At 41.1% G+C, this 21,396-nt stretch overlaps 1 protein-coding gene across 3 annotated transcripts in view; it reads right to left on the minus strand.

Moving 5' to 3' along the window:
- Positions 1 to 1,348: 1,348 nt before the first annotated feature.
- PGM2 (phosphoglucomutase 2) overlaps positions 1,349 to 21,396 on the minus strand; it is a 42,803-nt gene continuing 22,755 nt past the window's right edge. For 2 of the 3 annotated variants that reach the window (XM_053577470.1, XM_053577472.1), the window contains 8 exons: positions 20,776 to 20,965; positions 19,308 to 19,405; positions 17,566 to 17,746; positions 17,383 to 17,476; positions 15,684 to 15,813; positions 14,881 to 15,070; positions 12,461 to 12,594; positions 4,204 to 4,586 (listed from right to left, as the gene is read on the minus strand). In XM_053577470.1, coding sequence (XP_053433445.1) covers positions 4,484 to 4,586; positions 12,461 to 12,594; positions 14,881 to 15,070; positions 15,684 to 15,813; positions 17,383 to 17,476; positions 17,566 to 17,746; positions 19,308 to 19,405; positions 20,776 to 20,965 — 1,120 coding nt within the window. In that variant the 3' untranslated portion in view covers positions 4,204 to 4,483. Of the gene's footprint in view, positions 1,622 to 4,203; positions 4,587 to 12,460; positions 12,595 to 14,880; positions 15,071 to 15,683; positions 15,814 to 17,382; positions 17,477 to 17,565; positions 17,747 to 19,307; positions 19,406 to 20,775; positions 20,966 to 21,396 lie in introns of those variants that run through there. The other variant, XM_053577471.1, reaches the window with a different exon arrangement.

A 21,396-nucleotide genomic window follows, 5' to 3' on the forward strand; every position in this document is an offset into this window, starting at 1 on the left:
ATACAAAGGAGTGAGGTGGAAAAAACCCAGATTCACCAATACTGTCGTCCATCCTGATCACCACAGTCATGAGCAGGAACGTGTCAGAGGGCCTCACCTTTCCAGTTTTCATCCAGTTAATCTGAATAGTCGTTGCGCTTTCTGTACATGGAGAAGTCTCGAGACATCATTTATTCTTATCTTTGATTCTCATCTGCCTCAGAGTGAAGCATTTGGCTTCAGTGGTTGAGTGACTCTACACAAATATGCTTGTAGCAAGAATAAACAAAGGGAGGGCACAGAAGAATGACAGGCAAACATCCTCCCAGAGCCATTGGGGTTTAAACAAAAACTTTAGGGAGTTGAACTTGATAGCCTTGAAAAGACAAGTATGAACGGGGACGTTAGGAACTGCTCACCCATAGTTCAAACACTTCACTATGGCAATGTAGCATGCTATGTTGGAATTATCTGTGCACAGGTGTATTTCCCTTTTTAAGCTATTCTAGATCAAGACTTCATGTTTATTACCAGTATCCAGAAAAGTGCATGGCTCCTGGTGGGATTCAAACATACCTCCATCAGTAGACATATGAATGAATGTACAAATAACTTGTGCAATCTTTTAGGATGTATAAACCATAAATATGATTTAAATGCCAGCCATCCTTTCAAAATTCCTTCAAAGTTGAACACACATATTTGTTCGGTCACGTAAAGCATTTGTTTCTAAAACTGCACGAGATGGCAATGGCGTCGAAGTTAACGTTCCCTCACCAGCATCACGACTGAGGTACATCAATGAGATAATTAAAAGAGAAGAATTCCTAATATTTCTTAATGGAAAGAGGAACAGCCCTTATTTCAGAGACCACAAGGATGAAAAGTAAAGACAGCTGGCCTGTATGTCCTTCTTAACTTAGGACTTGTTCTTTCTAGGCATTGAGAGAAATCAAGCTGCTCTTTCCACACTCAGATCAGTGGTCTCCCCAGGCAGGTTCTGCAACTGAAAGGCTGAGCTTCTATGACAGCTCCTAGTTCTTTGCACAGGAGTAACTCTAGTAACTCTGGTCACTAGAGTTACTCCTGTGCAAAGTCTTTCCCAGCATCTGTACACCACATGGTTCAGATTTTGCAATTTCAGTGCACACACCCCCTTCAGGCTTGCAAGGCAAGGCAGGATCTGAACACAAGGCTGCCCTCTTTGGAACAAAGTTTTTTCCCCCTATCTGAGATGTCAGGTCTCCTAAGACAGCTAGCTGCTGCTTCTGCCAAAGAGAACTGCCGATGATTCGTTGTTACTATAACTGCCCTTGATGGGTTCCCACATACTTCAAAGACCTAGAGTAAGAAATGACCTCAGAGATCACTTAGTAAAGTCTCTTTATTTTAAAAAATGACTATGATCACACCAAGCCTATCATTTGTCTTAGAGTTCACTCTCGGTATGGTAGATTCTGTGGGTTAATGGATAATGACATAGATTCACCCCCATCATATAGAGTATTTCACTGCCCCCCAAATCCTCTCTGTTCTGCCTATTCACCCCTCCTTCTCTTCCCTGAACTCCTGGCAACCACTGATGGTTTTATTGTCTCTGTGGTCTGGGTGATAATTCCACGTGTGGGTCCTCAGTTGTACTCTGTGGGGCATGTGGAGAGAGTGGAAAACGAAGCGTGTGTGCGTGAGTAGGAAGTATATGGGATTCTCTGCACTTCCCTCTCAATTTTGCTATGAAACTAAAACTGCCCTTTAAAAAAAGCCTTTAAAAAAATGACGAAATTGAGACTTTGAGAGGTTAACTGAGTTGACCAAGATCCCATAGCAGGTATACAGCAGGCCAAAATGGAAAGCCCAGGGCCTTCCTGCTGTGAGCCACCCTACACCCCATAATTTCAGGAAGAAGTTAATAAATACTTCATGAGGAGCCAGGGTGTGCTCTTTCTTACAAATTATAGGCGAGAAATAATAGAGTTGGGGGGATCCCCTCAAAGTCTAATGAAATCATCTGGTGAGGGTGGGTGCGGTGGCTCACACCTGTGATCCCAGCACTCTGGGAGGTTGAGACGGGAGGTTTAGCTCCTGAGTTCGACCAGCCTGAACCAGAGTGAGACCCCGTCTCTAAAAATAACCGGGGGTTGTGGTGGGCATCTATAGTCTCAGCTACTTGGGAGGCTGAAGCAAAAAAATTGCTTGAGCCCAAGAGTTTGAGATTGCTGTGAGCTGTGGTACCATAGCACTCCATTAAGGGCAACACAGTGAGACTCCGTCTCAAAACAAACAAAAAATCATGTAGTCACGTGAGAACCAGAGAAGCTGGATGAGGTGGGATATACACTCAAGTTGACATCCTGGGTTCTGTTGTCACCATCTCCCCTTGCTGGAACTGCTACATTTCTGTTCACACTGTGCCCTGTGCTCAGAAGACTTTCTCCTCCATCTTCAGCTGCCCCTCATCCCAAAGGTGAACCATCAGTTCATCTACGAAGCCTTCTCTGGGCAGACTGAATCCTTCCCTGACGCTTCTCAGTGCTGAGAACTGACAAATGTCTCTGCTGTTGAGTTTGTATGTATTATCGGTTACTTACTAGCCCTCCAATGAGATGTGCGTTCCATCACGCAAAATTAACTTTGTATTTCCAAGAAATGCAAATCCACTTTGCATTTCCAGAAACAAATTCCATGATGGAATATATGTAGTAGAGTATGTGCTCAAAAAATGTAGACACAACATAGACCTAACATTTCTTTTCTCCAGAGTACAGTCTGAGACTAGAAAACACAGAACAAAAATAAATATGGCTTTTACAAGGCAGTAGTCAGTAGGGTAAACCGAGGTTGTAGATTTAAGAGTTCTGATAGGAACAAACTAGATACTACCAACATAAAAATGTTTTTTCTTCTACTTTAGAAAAATGATTGTCAATAGTATTATAATTTTTCATTGTTCTGAAACTGTTGACAATAACAATAACAATGGTGATTTCATTAAAAACAGAAACATAAATATATAAAGTACATAAAGAACAGTTTGGTCCTAGCTTATGGATGCTCAAATAGAGTCATGTTGGAAGGTTGTAAAAGCATGAATTATGAGCTGGTAAAAGGCACAGATTAAATAATATCCATTTATTTAAGTAGAAATCTATCTATAGGAAATCTACTATAATGAAATCTGGCATTAGATTTCTGATCACGTAGGAACAAGAGAAAAAAATGAAAGTCAGGTAAATAGCTACTCTCGTAGAACTTGCTGAACCCAACTACTTTCAGGTTTCTTGTTTGGTTTTCAAGATTTAATGAGATAAAATGAATTTCAGCACCACTGAACAAAGACAGTTAAGCTGTTTTTTCCTAGCATATGTACAATGTAAAATGATGCATTATGAGAACTAAAAGGTCTTAGGTCAAAAAACTTATATTTTTTTAAGGCATCTTTTGCCCCACTTTATAGACCACTGCAAATTGTATTTTCCCCAGACATGAACACAGTATTTCATCTTTTCATTACTTTGTTTTATAAGGAATATAACCTAAACAGAGATTATCCTACATACGACCACCCAGAATTTAGTAATTGCATGGTTTTCTGGCTATTTTAAGTACACAAGAGAAGAATTACAGAGAAGACATACATTTATGATTGATACAAATTAAGGCATATTAATTATAATCTATTTTTATATGTTAATTATTTTTAAAATCTTAATTTTAAAAATTCAGACAATGCTCAGGCTCACTTTTTTGAGACAGAGTTTCAGTCCGTTGCCCTGGGTAGAGTGCCATGGTGTCATCATGGCTCACAGCAACCTCAAACTCTTGGGCTTAAGAGATCTTGCCTCAGCCTCCCGAGTAGCTGGGACTATAGGCACTCACCACCATGTCCAGCTATTTTTTCTACTGTTAGTAGAGATGAGGGCTCTCTCTTGCTCAGGCCTGTCTCCAATTCCTGAGCCCAAGTGATCCACCTGCCTAAGCCTCCCAGAATGCTAGGATTATAGGCTGAGGCACTGCACCCCACCTCAGATTCCCTTTTTAATAGGAATGTTAGTTTGTTGTTAGGTTTGGCAAATTTTTCTTTTTTTTTTTTTTTTTTTGTAGAGACAGAGTCTCACTGTACCGCCCTCGGTAGAGTGCCGTGGCTTCACACAGCTCACAGCAACCTCTAACTCTTGGGCTTACACAATTCTCTTGCCTCAGCCTCCCAGGCAGCTGGGAGGCAAATTTTTCTTTAAGCACTTTAAAGATCAAACATGAAACAATGAGGAACACATTTAAAAAAAAAACCATAAACAAATATTTCTATCAATAATTTGAATCATATGGTCCTCAAAAATACTTCTTTTTTTTTTGCAGTTTTTGGCCGGGGCTGGGTTTGAACCCACCACCTCCAACACATGGGGCCGGCGTCCTACTCCTCTGAGCCACAGGCACTGCAATACTTCTTAACAAATCAAACTCAGCTTAACTGTTAGTAACTGTAACGGCGCCCAGCTGGAATACTTCATTCTGCTTTGGGCTGGAGATTATACTTTTGTGGCTGGAAAAAATGTTCTTCAATAGCACTGACTAGCTCATTCAGTTCTTTCTTCAGCTGCTCAGGATCCCTGGAAAATTAGGGAGAAAGTCCAGATCAAGAGATTATTCCAAAGTACATTTTAAGTCATCTCCCTGCTGACCAAGTGACACTGAAATTTAACCTTCAGAGGAGTACTAAATCACAAAAAACAAACTCCAGGGACTTAGGCACCGGAATACATCTGTTGATTTAGACAAACTCTCCCTTGAGTTTTATGCAATATTTTCCCAAAGGTTTTTTCCAAGTTCTCAATTATAAACAAAATTATCCCTTGCTCTTATTAGAATTTTTAAGAAACACGATTTTCAGCCTAGCATCCCTGAAAGACCTATAATATTTGTACCTGATATTGTAGAGAAAACTTCCAGTTGCCATTAAATCCTGTCACACTTTTACATATGGTATTTCTGTTATGTCTTCAGTCTTCTAGAATGTGAATATTCCTGATGATGTCTGCCCTCAAACCACCAGAGCTAAGCTGCAGGCTCATCTGCACCCTGCCTAGAATGGCCAGTGATGGGGAGTTTTTAGGTGGGTCTGCGTGGCCAAATACCAGGAAATCAGACCCCTAGATGATAGGTTCATTAGCATTGTGAACCTACTTCCAGAACAAGCATCACAACTGAAGTATACACAAGAATCTAGGATCACACCTATGGTGCATCTTACAAGGGTACATGTGAAATTTACTAGGTGTAGAATATAAATGTCTTAACACAATAACTAAGAAAATGCCGTGAAGGCTATGTTAACCAGTGTGATGAAACATTTCAAATTGTATATAAAACTAGCACATTGTACCCCATGATTGCATTAATGTACACAGCTATGATTTAATTTAAAAAATAATAGGACGGTGCCTCAGTGAATAGGGCGCTGGCCCCATATACTGAGGGTGGCGGGTTCAAACCCAGCCCCGGTCAAACTGCAAGAAAAAAATAGCCGGGTGTTGTGGCGGGCGCCTGTAGACCCGGCTACTCAGGAGGCTGAGGCAAGAGAATCGCCTAAGCCCAAGAGCTGGAGGTTGCTGTGAGCTGCGATGCCACAGCACTCTACCAAGGGTGACAAAGTAAGACTCTGTCTCTTAAAAAAAAAAAAAAAAAGAATCTAGGGAGATAGAGCCTCTAAGATAATCAAGTTTTCAAGGATGTGGGAACCCCCATTTATATGTAAACAGTAGGAAGGTAAATAATAGATAAAACTGACTTGCAGTTAAACAGGTTTCCAGCAGCTTAGGTAGTCCAGTGTTAGTTACTATGAGTACTTAACACTGGAAAGCTGAGTTTAAAAAACTGAATGCTTCATATTTACCATTACTTTATACTCAACTATTTTTAATATGTGCAAAATTAATTTTAATAGAAGTGGCCATTCGTATAATCAGATCATTTTAACGTTGTAATAACTAAACAGTACAACCAAAGCAATCCCTTTTATTCCACTTATTCATTCCAGTTCTATTAGTTAGCAGCTATGTGCCGTTAGGCAAATGGTTTAGCCTCTCTAAGGCCCAGATTCCTCATTTGTAAAACTGGGATAAAGACTTCACCATCTCGACAGAGATGCTGTATGGATTGAGATAAATGACATAAAGCAATTAGCACAGAATCTGGCCCAAAGACCTCAATAAATATAGCTATCATTATAATTATTTTGTCCCTATTGGCAACATACAAGATATTCTTCATAAATACACATAAATTACACCATTATTTTTTTCCTTTTTCATAAATCTGCTCTGAAGAAAATAACAGTTCTCGGGGAGGCAGGAAAGGTAGTAATTATTTTTTAAAAATATATACTTAAAACTAAAAATCAGGCTCGGCACCTGTGGCTCAAGCGGCTAAGGCGCCAGCCACATACACCTGAGCTGGCGGGTTTGAATCCAGCCCAGCCCCGCCAAACAACTAAGATGGTTGCAACCAAAAAAAATAGCCAGGCGTTGTGGCGGGCGCCTGTAGTCCCAGCTACTCAGGAGGCTGAGACAAGAGAATTGCTTAAGCTCAGGAGTTGGAGGTTGCTGTGAGCTGTGATGTCACAGCACTCTACTGAGGGCAACAAAGTGAGACTCTGTCTCTTAAAAAAAAAGAGGGATGGAAGTGGAAGACATTATTCTTAGTAAAGCATCACCAGAATGGAGAAGCATGAATCCTATGTACTCAATTTTGATATGAGGACAATTAATGACAATTAAGATCATGGTGGGGGGAAGGAAAAGCAGAGAGAGGGAAAGAAGGAGAGGGGTGGGGCCTAGGTGTGTGCCACACCTTCTGGGGGCAAGACATGATTGCAAGAGGGACTTTACCTAACAAATGCAATCAGTGTAACCTGGCTTATTGTACCCTCAATGAATCCCCAACAATAAAAAAAAAAAAAAGAGAATCAAGGGTACAATAATTTCTAAAACCAAAGTTTTGTCTTACTAGTCTCATCCTTACTCAGGAACTGTCCCATTTCTTAAAGTTTGAGACTATTTTATAACATTTTTAAAAAACAGGCACAGCCTATGATAATTTTAACCAGGGTTAGGAATCTTTGCTCCTGAAAAGTTTAAATCTAGGTAGATATTATTATAGAAACCAACAACCCAGTATCATATATAATTAGGCACTTATTTTTCTCTAACCATCATGAAAAACCATTTTAGCTAACTATCAACTAAATGCAATGCAGTGTTTTTTTGTTTGTTTGTTTTTACAGTTTTTGGCTGGGGCTGGGTTTGAACCAGCCACCTCCAGCATATGGGGCCATTGCCCTACTCTGTTGAGCCACAGGTGCCACCCCAACAATGCAGTGTTTTTGATTTGATTCTGAACTGGGAGAAAAACAGCCATTTGGGGGACTTTGGGGCAAGTTTGAACCTCTGTGTCAATTTTGCTAGGGTTGAGTCCTCAGTTCCTCAAACACTAACCTTGGTGTAGGTGTGAAGGTATTTTATAGATGTGGTTAATGTCTATAATTAGTTGACTCTAAGTAAGTGAGATTATTCTAGACCATTCAGATGGGCTGGATTCTAGTGGAAAGGTGGAAAGGCATTAGGAGAAGAATTGAGGTTTTCCTAAAGAATTTGACCTGCAGACAACCAACCTCAACTCAAACCTGAGAATTCCAGGCTGCCCTTTTGGACAACCTGCCCTATCAGCCCTGTGGTTTTTCAACTTGCTGGGCCAGTCTCCATAATCAATTGTACGAGCCAATTCCTTGCAATAAATCTCTTAATAAATGCATCCTATTGGTTCTGTTGGCCTGTTGGAACCTTGCCTGATACAATTATCTAATAGCGTTAAGTTCTTAAGAAAGTGTCTTTGTTTTCAGGAGATAAATTCTGAAATATCAGGAGTAAAGTATCATAACGTCTTCCAAATGGTTAAAAAAAAAACCCACACAATATATCTGGTGAGAGGTAGCAAATACGGCAAAATGTTAGCAGTTTCTGAGCCTGGGTTGAGCTCAACACACTGGCTCATGTAAACAAGTTTTCCTGGAACACAGCCGGGCCCGTCTCTTTATGCACATGGCTGCCTTCTGCCTACAACAGCAGAGCTGAACAGCAGCTACAAAAACCACATGGTCTTCATACCCTGGGATATTTACTAATTGGTTCTTACAGAAAAAGTTTGCTAACCCCTGGTCTAAGTGAAGAGCATGTGGGTAATTCACTGCACTATTATTTCAACATTTCTGCAGGTTTAAAGTTTTTCAAAATAAAAAATTGGTCAAAATGAGGCCTATCTCTCTCCAACCAAAAAAAAAAAAATTTTTTTTTTAAACAACACATACTTGGAAAGGATTTTCTATTTTAAATGATTAGTAAGTCATGCAATTCCATGAAAAAAATGAAATCTATAATATAAAATATAGTAAGAACATTTAAGCTTATTAGAAAATAAGGAAATATTAGTCATAACTTTATTGCTATTAGCACATCAAGGATGCTGGTGCCTTGCTTAAGAAGCCCTGCTAGTGCCTAAGGTCCCATTTAATAAATGGAAACAACAGTTCAATGAATATAATAAAAGACAGTGTTTCAAAGGTTTTTTGGCAATCATAAAATAATATTTAAATTTAAAGGCAGTGCCCATAGCTCAGTGGGTAGGGTGCCGGCCACATACACTGAGGCTGAGGGTGCAGGGGAGGGGGCGGTTCAAATCCAGCCTGGGCCTGCTAAAACAATGACAATTGCAACAACAACAACAACAAAAATAGCCAGGCATGGTGGCACCTGTGGCTCAAAGGAGTAGGGTACCAGTCCCATATACTGGAGATGGTGGGTTCAAACCCGGCCATGGCCAAAAACTGCAAAAAAAAATAGCCAGGCATTGTGGCAGACACCTGTAGTCCCAGCTACTTGGGAGGCTGAGGCAAGAGAATCACTTAAGCCCAGGAGTTTGAGGTTGCTGTGAGCTGTGATGCCAACGCACTCTACCCAAGGTGACAGCTTGAGACTATTTCAAAAATAAATAAATAAATGAATAAATTTAAGTGCCCTTAATAAACCATGTTAAAAATTTAAATACCATAGGTTCTCAACCTTCCTAATGCTGTTGATGTATTTTCATTGTTACAAAGGGGTCGTGACCCACAGGTTGAGAACTGCTGCCATAGAGGCTTAAACATTAAATAGTATTATTATTATAAAGGAAGATTTTCTGAAATATTAAGACACATGTTTACAGACTAATAAAAGGACAAAGGTACAGATAAAACAGATCCTTACATTGGACCAGTATGCATTTGTTTTTAAAAGAATAAGACACAGAAATATGAAAACACTAAGTGAGAAAGAGAACTACAAAGATATGTCTATGGAAAATCTTATTCAATATAGTAGCAAACAGGATATACTTAATATGCATAGACATGATACTCGTATAGCATTATAATAAAATATCCTTAATCAAGAATTTTTAGAAAATGAGCTGTTTTATATGTTTGCTTAATAGTTGAGTTTTTGCTCTTTAAGCACAAAGAGATTTTGAATGGGAATGCACAGCAAAATACAGTCCTATGATTCTTTTTTTTGAAACAAGAGTCTCACTATGTCACCCTGGGTAGAGTGCCATGGCATCACAGCTCACAGCAACCTCAAACTCTTGGGCTTGAGCGATTCTCTTGCCTTAGCCTCCAAAGTAGCTGGGACTCCGGGCGCCTGCCACAACGCCTGGCTATTTTTTGTTGCAGCTGTCATTGTTTAGCTGGCCTGGCCGGGGTCGAACCCGCCAGTCTTGTTGTAAGTGGCTGGTGCTGTAACCACTGCACTACGGACACGGAGCCCCATGACTTCTTAAATACAGTAGAAGCTCCATAGTCGACCCATCCCTACACTGACCGCCTCCTTAGGTGACCTAATTTTCAACGACTGGACATGTATCACATGGATGTATGTAGGCCAGTTCCTTGTGTGGATCACCTCTGTATGCTGACCAGTTTGTCACAGTCCCTTGGGTGGTCAACTGACAGAGGTTCTACTATATATTTTCATTAAACATCTTGATGTTTGAGAGCCACAATCAAGACTTTGACTATTGGACTGGTACATTATTCAGGGCACATTATTTGGGTGTGGAATGCTGTTTCCCTTAGGATAAACTCCTGGCCTGGTGAACTTGCTGGCCGTGGCCATGTCTAGTTTTGTTTTGCTTTGCATTTCCTTCTTTGCTATCAGCTGTCATCTCTCCTTGCCTGAGGACAGTTTCACTGTTAATTCTTTCCCCCTTCCTCTAATGTGTTCTACTTCATCAGCTACTTGTTTAACAATTCCTCTACTTTTATAACCATACAATTCAAAATTCGCCTCATAAGTCTGGAAAAATTTGCTTTCATTTAAAATACCTTTTTTTAGGGAGGAGGTCTCACTCTGTCATCCAGGATGGAGTTCAGTGGTACGATCACAGCTTACTGCAACCTCAAATGCCTGGGCTCAGGCAATCCTCCCACCTTAGCCTCTCAAGTAGCTAAGACTACACTACCACACCTGGCTGATTTTTAAAATTATTATTATTTTGTTTAGACATGTAGTCTCTCTATATTGCCCCGGCTGTCTCAAAGTCCTGGGCTCAGAGATTCTCCCACCTCAGCCTTCCAAAGAGCTACGGTTACAAGTACGAGCCACTGCTCCTGACTGGAAAACATTCTCTACGAGCAAAGCTTTTGTCTTTCTATGTTGTCACAATTCCCTAGACTGGAGCTGTCTGTTGCAGCAACCATTAGCCGCTACTGAGCACTTGAAATGTGGCTAGTGGTACTGGGGAAATGAATTTTAAATTGTATTAATGTTTAGTTCATTAAAATTCAAATTTAAAAACTGACACTTGATTCAGTTATTGGGAAACTTAAGTATGTTTGGAACACCTTGGGTATCAAAACCTTTTTTCCTACTCAAAATTTTATAAACTCTAAATACAGTCAAGTATTTCTAATAAAAATTTAGCAATCAAATTGAGAAATCCCATAAAATATGAAATGGATCTGGGGGGGACTTAGAAGTCTGTTTTTTTTTTTTCCTGTGGAAAACAAAGAATTAAAGTATCTCATTAATAATCATTTACATCAGCTTGGCGCCATAGCACAGTGGTTACAGTGCCAGCCACATACAGCGAAGTTGGCGGGTTTGAACCTGGCCTGGACCAGCTAAACAACAATGACAACTGCAACAAAAAATGGCCGGGCATTGTGGCAGGTGCCTGTAATCCAGCTGCTTGGAAGACTGAAGCAAAAGAATCTCTTAAGCCCAAGAGTTTGAGGTTGCTGTGAGCTGTGATGCCACAGCACTCTACTGAGGGCGACATAGTGAGACTCTGTCTCAAAAAAAAAAAAATAATAATAATAAAATAATCTTTTACACAGATTACATATAATAATTTTAGATAAACTAGGTTAATAATATATAGTATTGAAATTAATTTCACCTGTTTCTTTTCACTCTTAAACTATGACAAGTAGAAAATTTTGTGACTTGCATTTTCTCTTGGACGGCACTGGCTTAATTCACCTTTAAAAACAATTTTTTTTCTGATTTCCACCTGTATTCTGAATAGGGAAGTGTTGGCTAACTGAGCACTAGATATTTTCAGATAGGCTTGCAATCTCATATTTACACGAGCTAAATACATGGACTGAGGCTGTGAAAGTTCAAAATGTTAAGGTTGCTGAAGAGTGACCAACTCAAACTTTTTTTTTTAGAGACAGAGTCTCATTTTGTCACCCTCGGTAGAGTACCATAGCATCACAGCTCACAGCAACCTCCAATTCCTGGGCTTAGGCGATTCTCTTGCCTCAGCCTCCTGAGTAGCTGAGACTACAGGCGCCCGCCACAACACCCGGCTATGTTTTTTGTTGCAGTTTGGCCAGGGCTGAGTTTGAACTCACCACCCTCAGTAAATGGGGCCGGCGCCCTAGTCACTGAGCCATAGGCGCCGCCCCCAACTCAAACTCTTTACCACAGTCATAGAAACATGACCTGAAGCTCCTAGCCCTTGGCTCTTTAGCAGCAAGGATTCTTTCCAATGAGATCTCTTATGCTCCCTGGGACTTCACAGACTTTTTACAATGGGGGCTCATTGTTGAATGCATGTGGAATGGATTTTAATGTACTTTATCAGAGACACAGAAAGCCCGCAGTCTGAAAAAAAGGAGAAAAACTCACTGATGCTAGCCACCAATGAAAAGTATTACTCTTACTAAACTTAGGAATTTCAAAGACAGGACAAAAGTCATTAAGAAGTAAGCCCTCTTACCAGTCTGCCCACAGCAGCTGTTAATACGACAGTATTACAGCAGGTTCTGAAACAGTATTTCTAATTAAACTATATAGTGAAAGATAAAACGCTTCACTTAGCATTTGAATAACCAGTTAGGCCATTTGAGGAATAAAAATCGTGCCAGCTGCCACCCATGTCATACCTGTTTCCAGGAGGGGCACACAGTTCTGCATAGTATTTTATTTTGGGCTCCGTCCCGCTGGTTCGCATGGTGGCCACACCTCCATTAGCAAAGGTAAAGGTGATCATCTGGCTGCTCTTACTAGTAGGAAGAACCTAGGAATTTACATGTTATAAATTTAAATACTAGCATATGTTCTTCTGGCCTAAATAATCTTTCCCCCCAGCATAAACGGGAAAATAAATGCCAAACAACTATATTGGTTAGAAAAGAAGAACATTTTTTAGGAAATCAGAAAATCACATGTACTCCATATGAATGAAATACTAAATGATAATAATCATTTATGAAAATGTGGCAAATGAGCACAATGAAACAAATTCAGCCTTAAAGAAGGTGACAATCCTGTCATTTATGACCCCACGGGTAAATGAAGAGGACATTAAGTCCAGAGAATAAGCCAAACACAGAAAAGCAAATACCACATGATTTTTATTATACACTGTGGAATGTAAAAAAGAATGGTGGTTAGCAGGGCAGGGGAGGAGGTGGTGGGGGAAGAGCCTAGGGAGATGTTGGCTAAAGGATACAAAGTTTCAGTTCGATAAATTAGGAGGAATAAGTTCAAGAGGTCTATTGTACTACACTGTAACTATAGTTAATAACAACGTATTGTACACTTAAACATTGCTAGGAGGGTAGATTCTATGCGTTTTTCTTTTCTGCCACATATTGGAAGAATAAGAGTTTTCTTGTGCAGCACATTAAATATACAAACACTAAAGAAAGCTGATGAGGATTAATGTACACAGCTATGATTTAATAAAAAAAAAAAAAAAAAGAAAAGAAAGCAAGCTGATGAGGTCCACGCATGCATTTTGCAACATTCGACACTATAGCTAAACAAAATAAGCGTCAAATCATCTATATGTGGCCTTAAGGACCACAAGTTGGACACCCCTGGGGTAAAACTAACTAAAAAGCAAACAGGTTCTCTCTCTCCTTTTCTGGGGCTGGGGGCTGGAGTGGGGGACAGAGTCTCAGTAGCCCTAGGTAGAGTGCCATGGCCTCATACAGCAACCTCCAACACTTGGGTTCAAGCCATCTTCTTGCCTCAGCCTCCCAAGTAGCTGGGACCATAGGCTCCCACCATAATGCTCCACTAGTTTTTCTATTATAAGTAGAGATTGGATCTTGCTCTAGCTCATGCTGGTCTCATCTCCTGAGCTCAAGGGATTCACCCACCTTGGCCTCCCAGAGTGCTGGGATTACAGGACTGAGCCACCCAGTAGGTTCTCAAAGTCAGGACCAGCTGCAGCAGCAACACTTGGGAACTTGTCAGAAATGCAAACGTTTGGCACCCACCCAGCCCTGCTCAATCAGAATCTCCCGGGCTGGGTGCCAGCCTTCTGCTGGAACCAGCCTTCTAGGCGACATCCTCTCTCCACGGTGAGAACTGCTGATAAGGAGAAAAAGCTGGACCCTGTGTCAAAAAACCCAGATTCTTTCTGGACCATCACCAGCACGCTGTGGGAACACAGACAGGCAAGTTCTGCACTTCTGTGTACTGATTTCCCAAGGTGTTAAATGACAGTGTTGGCTTACATAACCACTAACATCTCTTTTAATTCTAGCTCATGATTTTAACTTTCCACTCTACATACATACATACACTCACACACACACACACACACACACACACACACATATATATATATATATATTGGACATAAGGTCTCACTCAGTTGTTCTGGGTAGATTACTACGATATCATAGCCCACAGCCACCTCAAATTCTTGGGCTCAAGAGGTCCTCTTGCCTCTGCCTCCAGAGTAGCTGGAACTAACAGGCACCTGCCACCACGTCTGGCTAGCTTTTCTATTTTTAGCAGAGATAGGGGTCTCACTTTGCTTAAGCTGGTCTTGAACTGCTGAGCTCAAATAAGATCTACCCACCTTGGCCTCCCAGAGTGTGGGAATTACAGGTCTGAGCCCCCACACCTGGTCCTTGCATGGATTTCTATAGTTTATTTATCATCGTGCCTAAATGCCTAAAATCAGTTTCAAGTAATTATACAATTAAATAAGTTAACTTGGGTGGCGCCTGTGGCTCAGTGAGTAGGGCGCCAGTCCCATATACCGAGGGTGGCGGGGGGATGGGGGGTGGTTCAAACCTGGCCCCAGCAAAACTGCAACAAAAAAAATAGCCGGGTGTTGTGGCAGGCGCCTGTAGTCCCAGCTACTCAGGAGGCTGAGGCAAGAGAATCGCCTAAGCCCAAGAGTCAGAGGTTGCTGTGACGCCAGGGCACTCTACTGAGGGTGATAAAGTGAGACTCTGTCTCTACAAAAAAAATAAATAAATAAATAAGTTAACTTATTCAAATTATTTTTTAAAAGTGCAACAGAAAAAGAGCTCAGCTGATAAGAATAAACATTACTCACAGCTTTTTTATCAGGCTGGCTATCATCGTAGCCAGTGGTGAGGTCCCTAATGGCAGAAATAGCAAATTTGCCACAAGCTTTTGGATAATTGTTTTTTCCATCATAGTTTCTGAGGTTATCAAATAATTTTTTAATGATGTCTTGATCATGGCAGATAAAATAGGAAGCTTTGGTAATATGGTAGCCATACCTATAAAAAAAAGAAATACAAAGTTGTGCAGCATTAGGAAAAACTAATTCCAGAGAACGAACAAAGGACATGTGTATCAACCAGTGTATTCTAAAATAAATGAAACAAATAGCCATAACTTCGAAGGAATAAGTCAACATTAAAAAAGAGGTCCAACAATCTACCCCTGGATCACAAAATGACAGCCTAGACTTCTGCCTGCATTTGTAAATTGAAGTTTTATTGGAACACAACCCCATTACACTTACTGATTTTTGCAGTCTCTGGAGGGTTTTGTGTTACACAGGCAGAGCTGAGTGACAGCTACAAAGACTGAATAGATATATTTATTACCAATGCATGGCATTTTTTTTGACATTAAACACTTAAAATCGCATTCTTCAATTAGTCATTTCTGCAACTAATGTTCTCACTTGTTAAGAATTAATGCAATTGAGAATGGTAATTACTACTAAGTGGTGATTAGAAGGAAGAGGTGATCTCTTAGGCTTCAAAAGAAACACAACTCATCACCAAAGTAAAAGCATTAGAAAGTATATTAGTGTCTTATGCACAAGAATGTAATAGAACGTTTTAAAAAATCCCTTCAATCAAAGAGTCAGTGGCAACTTACTCCGTGTAGATGGCCTTCAGCTGCTGAGACAGAGACACCTTCTTGGATGCTAGAAAGCTGGCCAACTCTGCGCTGATGACAGCGGCGCTGACTCCGTCTTTGTCCAGAACGAAAGGGCAGCACATATACCCTGCAAACACACGTCACACGTGCACCCTCAGGAGAGGCGTCCTGTACGGTACTGTGTCTAACCCCTGCGTGGCCACTGCGTGTCAGAGGTGTACTCGTTGAGTGTGTGCAAGCTTCTCCTCTGTCACCTTACATTGAAGAATGTAGCCTAGGGCCTACCACGGACATGTAAAAGGCCTTCCAGAAGTATCTGCTGAAGAACTTGCAAAAAAGGTTTTCCCTCCAGGCCAAATGGGACTCCCTGACTAGATTTGTTTCAAGTCTCTCCAGCTCACGTGCAATTCTTTCCAGTTGTTCTATTCAATATACTGCGTATCTCATCCCTGAATTCCAACAGTTCTTATTAGCGACATTATCATCTCCACACCTGGCTTACACTCTTGTGTAGTTACTTCACGGGGTCTGCATAAGCTGCTGTGGACTAAGGTCAGTTTCACCCATTTCTTCCAGAGTCACTGAGTAATAGATATGCAATTAATATTTGATAAACAACTGTAAGAAAACCTCTTATTAAAAAACTAAAAAGTTGGGATGGCGCCTGTGGTTCAGTGGGTAGGGCGCCAACTCCACGTACCAAGGGTGACGGGTTCAAACCCGGCCCTGGCCAAACTGCAACAGAAAAATAGCCAAGTGTTGTAGCGGGTGCCTGTGGTCCCAGCTGCTCAGGAGGCTGAGGCAAGAGAACCGCCTAAGCCCAGGAGCTGGAGGTTGCTGTGAGCTATGACGCCACAGCACTCTACCGAGAGTGACAAGGTGAGACTCTGTCTCAAAAAAAAAAAAAAAAAAAAAACAACTAAAAAGTGGTGGCCATTCTCCTTTGCTTTCTTTTGAGATGCCATTCCATTCTCTTATTCCTTTTCCCCTCTCTTGCTCCCTGGCCTCTCCTCTTTTCCTCTCTCTCACTCCTCTCTTCCTTCTCTCTAATATAGAAGAAACTTATCCTTTTATGTCCTGAAAAAGAAAAAATACTAAAAAGCTATAGGAAGACAAATCTGACAACAAGAAGCATACTGAGCTGGTCCACTTTATCCAATGAGCTAAATCAGGTGTGCTGCAGGGAATATACAGATGAATATAAGTAAATTTAATGCACATTAATTTTTACTAAATTAATAGCTAAAAAAACTCAGGGCACAAACGTGCATTTCAAATTTCTGCAGCTAGCTTTCCTTTCTGCTCATTTATGTTGACAGTTTCAGACAAAGGTTTTTCAGTCACTCTGCCCGGCTTGGTGTTACTGTCATCTGGGCAAAGGATTCTGACACTAATGGCTTGATTATTTGGAAGCTATTTCTTTTTGTAATAATTTTATGATTTCTTTATTTTTATTGATTGTTTCAGGTTCACTGAATTAGGTTACCCTGTTTTCATTTGTCAGGTGAAGTCCTTCTTACAATGGTGTCCCAAGAGATTTCCTTTTGCTGAAAAAGAAATCTGAGATGCCAGTTTGTGAGCAAAGTAAATGGAGCATTCCTGTTGCATTGTGGATCTTTTAAACCCAAATCCAAACCTTTTTCTCATTTACATACATTCTGTACAATAACTGATTTTCCGATCCGCATTTTCTTACCTATAGCTTCTTCAAAGGCAAATAAGACGGTTTTCCCCTGGTCTATTAGCTGCTTGGCTCTGTTTCCCATCCACTTAAAGCCAGTTAATGTTTCCTGAGGGATAATCCAAAAGAATTAAGCAATGCCTTACACCTTCTACAGAGCAAATGAACAGAAAACGAGCAAGGCTACCAACACCTCACCTCAAAGTGAAAGCCCTCCTTTAAGGCGATGGCCCGTAGGATTTTGGAGGAGACGGTGCTGGATAACATGTATGTGTCTTTAAGGGCACTGCGGTCCTGGTTCTTTTCTTTCCAGGAAGTAAAGAGCCACCAACCCAGGAGGGCCCCCAACTCATTGCCAGAAAACACTCTCCATTCATTGCTGAAAGAAGAAAAGCACACACACAACTGTTCATTTTTGTGATCTTAAGAAAGACACTAGAAGTCACTGGGATAGGATAATGGGTAATTAAGGAAAGAAGGCTTAAAGGATATTCTGCCAGTCTGTTCTTGTTATTCATCATCTTTAAATAATTGGTCACGAATGTAACTGCCACTTCGTAAACACTGAGTGGCTACTATGTATCACCAGGTTGCCCAGACACAGACATAGCCTGTCTGAACAGTCTTTTATAAAATAAGGATGTCACGGGCAGTGCCTGTGGCTCAGTGGGTAGGGCGTCAGCCCCATAAACCCAGGGTGGCAGGTTCAAACCCGGCCTTGGCCAAACTGCAACAAAAAAATAGCCAGGCGTTGTGGCGGGCGCCTATAGTCCCAGCTACTGGGGAGGCTGAGGTAAGGAAATCGCCTAAGCCCAGGAGCTGGAGGTTGCTGTGAGCTGTGACGCCATGGCACTACCAAGGGTGATAAAGTGAGACTCTGTCTCTACAAAAAATAATAACAATAATAATAATAAGGATGATACAGGTGACCCATAATGCTTTTATTCTAATCTTTGGCTAATGTTTTGGTTTTAAACGTAACAGAAATATACTAGTATGATTCCCCCATGTATAAAATAAATTTTGATATCTCAACTTTTACACTGGTCAGTCTTGCTGATTCTGAGAGGTGCTGAGTATTCCTTAGACCAAGCTTGGTCCTAAAACAAACACCAGAGAACAAATGTGTGCTATCTGTTCCTGTCTGTGGTCCTGAGGACGAGCAGTAAATCTCACATGTCATCACGTATCCCCTTAGCCTAATTTTCTAAACACCAATATAGACTTGAACCTGTTTTAACATAATCTAAACCTCTGCCCCTTCAGCAGTATGCCATGGTCCCCAAAACGTCACATAGACTGTTTGACACCCAAAATTGCTTGGATCCTGCCTACCTTTCAACTTTCCCCCCCTTCTACTTAGCTTCCTTTGTGCAAATTCTGTGATCCGACTTGTCTTAAACACTGCTGCAATAGTACTTCTCTCTGGCCTGCCCAAACTAAATTCACCAGTTCCTTGAAGCTTTAGCTTTTTACCAAACCCATGAGCAAATACTGAACTTCAAAGCCAGCGCCAAAGTAATTTGCTCTTCTTAGGCCCTGAGATATTAGTTAAAATCAGTTATAAATTAAGGCAAGATAATAAAGAGTAACTTCGATTCCAAACACACACTGGGTTGACTTACACTCCCTTCTGTTTGCCAATTGTGTGACACCCCTACCTTGACCAACGAGGTCAGTACCTCACTCTGCATTGGAAGATTCCACAGAAGCTTCAATGAGACGATCATTTGTGTGACACCCCTACCTTGACCAATGAGGTCAGTACCTCACTCTGCATTGGATGATTCCACAGAAGAGCCTCATTTTGCAAATGAGATGATTATTTGCAAAATAAATGGGAAACGTTTCCACGAAGATCCAGGGACCCAGGAACACTTTACCGCTGACAATGTCACCCTTCATATTTTCTATACTGCAGGTAACCACAGTTAATTTACCTGTCTTGCTTTTCTGCCACAGCAAGTCTATCAGCATCTGGGTCATTCGCTAAAATAATTTTGGCCTTGGTCTTGTCCGCCAAAGCAAAAGATAAAGTCTGAAAAAGAGTATGAAAATAAAAGATTACTTAAGTCAAGAAGCAAGTATATGATAGTCTTTAAAAACACTCAGTTCTGGCTCGGCGCCTGTGGCTCAAGCGGCTAAGGCACCAGTCACATACACCTGAGCTGGCGGGTTCGAATCCAGCCCGGGCCCACCAAACAATGACAGCTGCAACCAAAAAATAGCCGGGCGTTGTGGCGGGCGCCTGTAGTCCCAGCTACTTGGGAAGTAGAGGCAGGAGACTCACTTGAGCCCAGGAGTTGGAGGTTGCTGTGAGCTGTGATGCCACGGCACTCTGCCTAGGGCGATAGCTTGAGGCTCTGTCTCAAAAAAAACAACACTCAGTTCTTTAGAACTGAGTACTTTCCCCAAAGGCAGGCTGAATTTTATTTCTGGAGCTGGTCTTGGTCAGTTGCATATGAGCTCCCTAAGTCAGAGATCAGATAATGAGAGGACCCATGTGTGACCAAACCTGCCCGTGTGATCTGTGGCACAGGGGACAGTAAATGTGCCATTGGATTACGTCCAGGCATTGCTGTGTGGTCAACCTCACAAACAAATCCAAACAAACTACCTTTCTGCATAGCACTATTACTCAACCTTTAAAAATGTGATAGGAACCAGAAGGTAAATAATACTTCTTCATATCAGAAAAATGACAATTGAGGAATTGAAATCACAGTATGATAAAATGCCATTCTATTACTGTTTCTTTTTTTTTTTTTTTTTTTGCAGTTTTTGGCCGAGGCTGGGTTTGAACCTGCACCTCTGGTATATGGGGCGGCGCCCTACTCCTTTGAGCCACAGGCGCCAGCCTCTATTACTATTTCTTTTTGGCATTAAGGAAGCTCAGTAAATTAAACCAAAATTAAATTCATTAATTTTTTTAATTTTATTTTTTTGAGACAGTCTCACTTTGTCGCCCTCGTCAGAATGCTGTGGTATCACAGCTCACAGCAACCTCAAGCTCCTGGGCTCAGATCCTCTTGCCTCAACTTCCCAAATATATGGGCCTACAGGGACCCACCATAACACTAGCTATTTTTAGAGACAAGGTCTCACTGTTGCTCAGGCTGGTCTCCAACTCCTGAGCACCAGCAACTCACAGTGCTAGGATTATAGGCAAGAGCCACTAGGCCCAGCCTAAATTAATTAAATTTAAAGTGCCATTTATATTTCAACTCTTATATCCCGATGTTAGGATGTCTACTTTGAAAGCTCCTTTAAGAAATCAACGATCAACCAATAAACTTATTTCCAACAATGAAATTAGTTTTTCTTTAGCACACAGAAATTTATTTTACTTGACATTAACAGTTTTGAATATAAAAGGTAGATTTCAGAATTTTAAAAAAATGTGGTTACCAAAACACCTTTTCCCTCTTCAGGATTCGGGTATTTCACTGTTGGAAACTCGGGATCAGGATCTTTCTGTTCGGGAACAGCCTCAGGAGGAACAAGGTCAAAAGCCTTGAAAGCCGACTGCACAAAGTTATGACCCACTCCGTGGACAGAGGTGTGCACAAACTTCACCTTGGTCTCCCTGTTCACGCTCCTAGAATCAGATACACCATAGAAAATGACAAGAGAGGCGGTGCCCACAGCTCAGTGAGTAGGGTGCCGGCCACATACATTGGGGCTGGCAGGTTCGAACCCAGCCCAGGCCTGCTAAACAACAATGACAATTGCAACCAAAAAAAAAAAAAGTAGCCGGGCATTGTGGTAGGCCCCTGTAGTCCCAGCTGGTTGGGAGGCTGAGGCAAGAGAATCACTTAAGCCCAAGAGTTTGAGGTTGCTGTGAGTTGTGACACTACAGCACTCCACCAAGGACGACAAAGTAAGACTCTATCTCAAAAACAAAACAAAAAAAAAAAGAAAAGAAAAGAAAATGATAAAAGATAGAAACACGGCCTTCCAAACTTGGAAGGTTTCCAAAATATCAAACAATCAGAACCATAAGAATGGAAGAAACTTATGTAATAAGAA

Source organism: Nycticebus coucang, chromosome 23, assembly GCF_027406575.1.
Source record: "Nycticebus coucang isolate mNycCou1 chromosome 23, mNycCou1.pri, whole genome shotgun sequence".
Classification (NCBI taxonomy): Eukaryota; Metazoa; Chordata; class Mammalia; order Primates; family Lorisidae; genus Nycticebus; species Nycticebus coucang.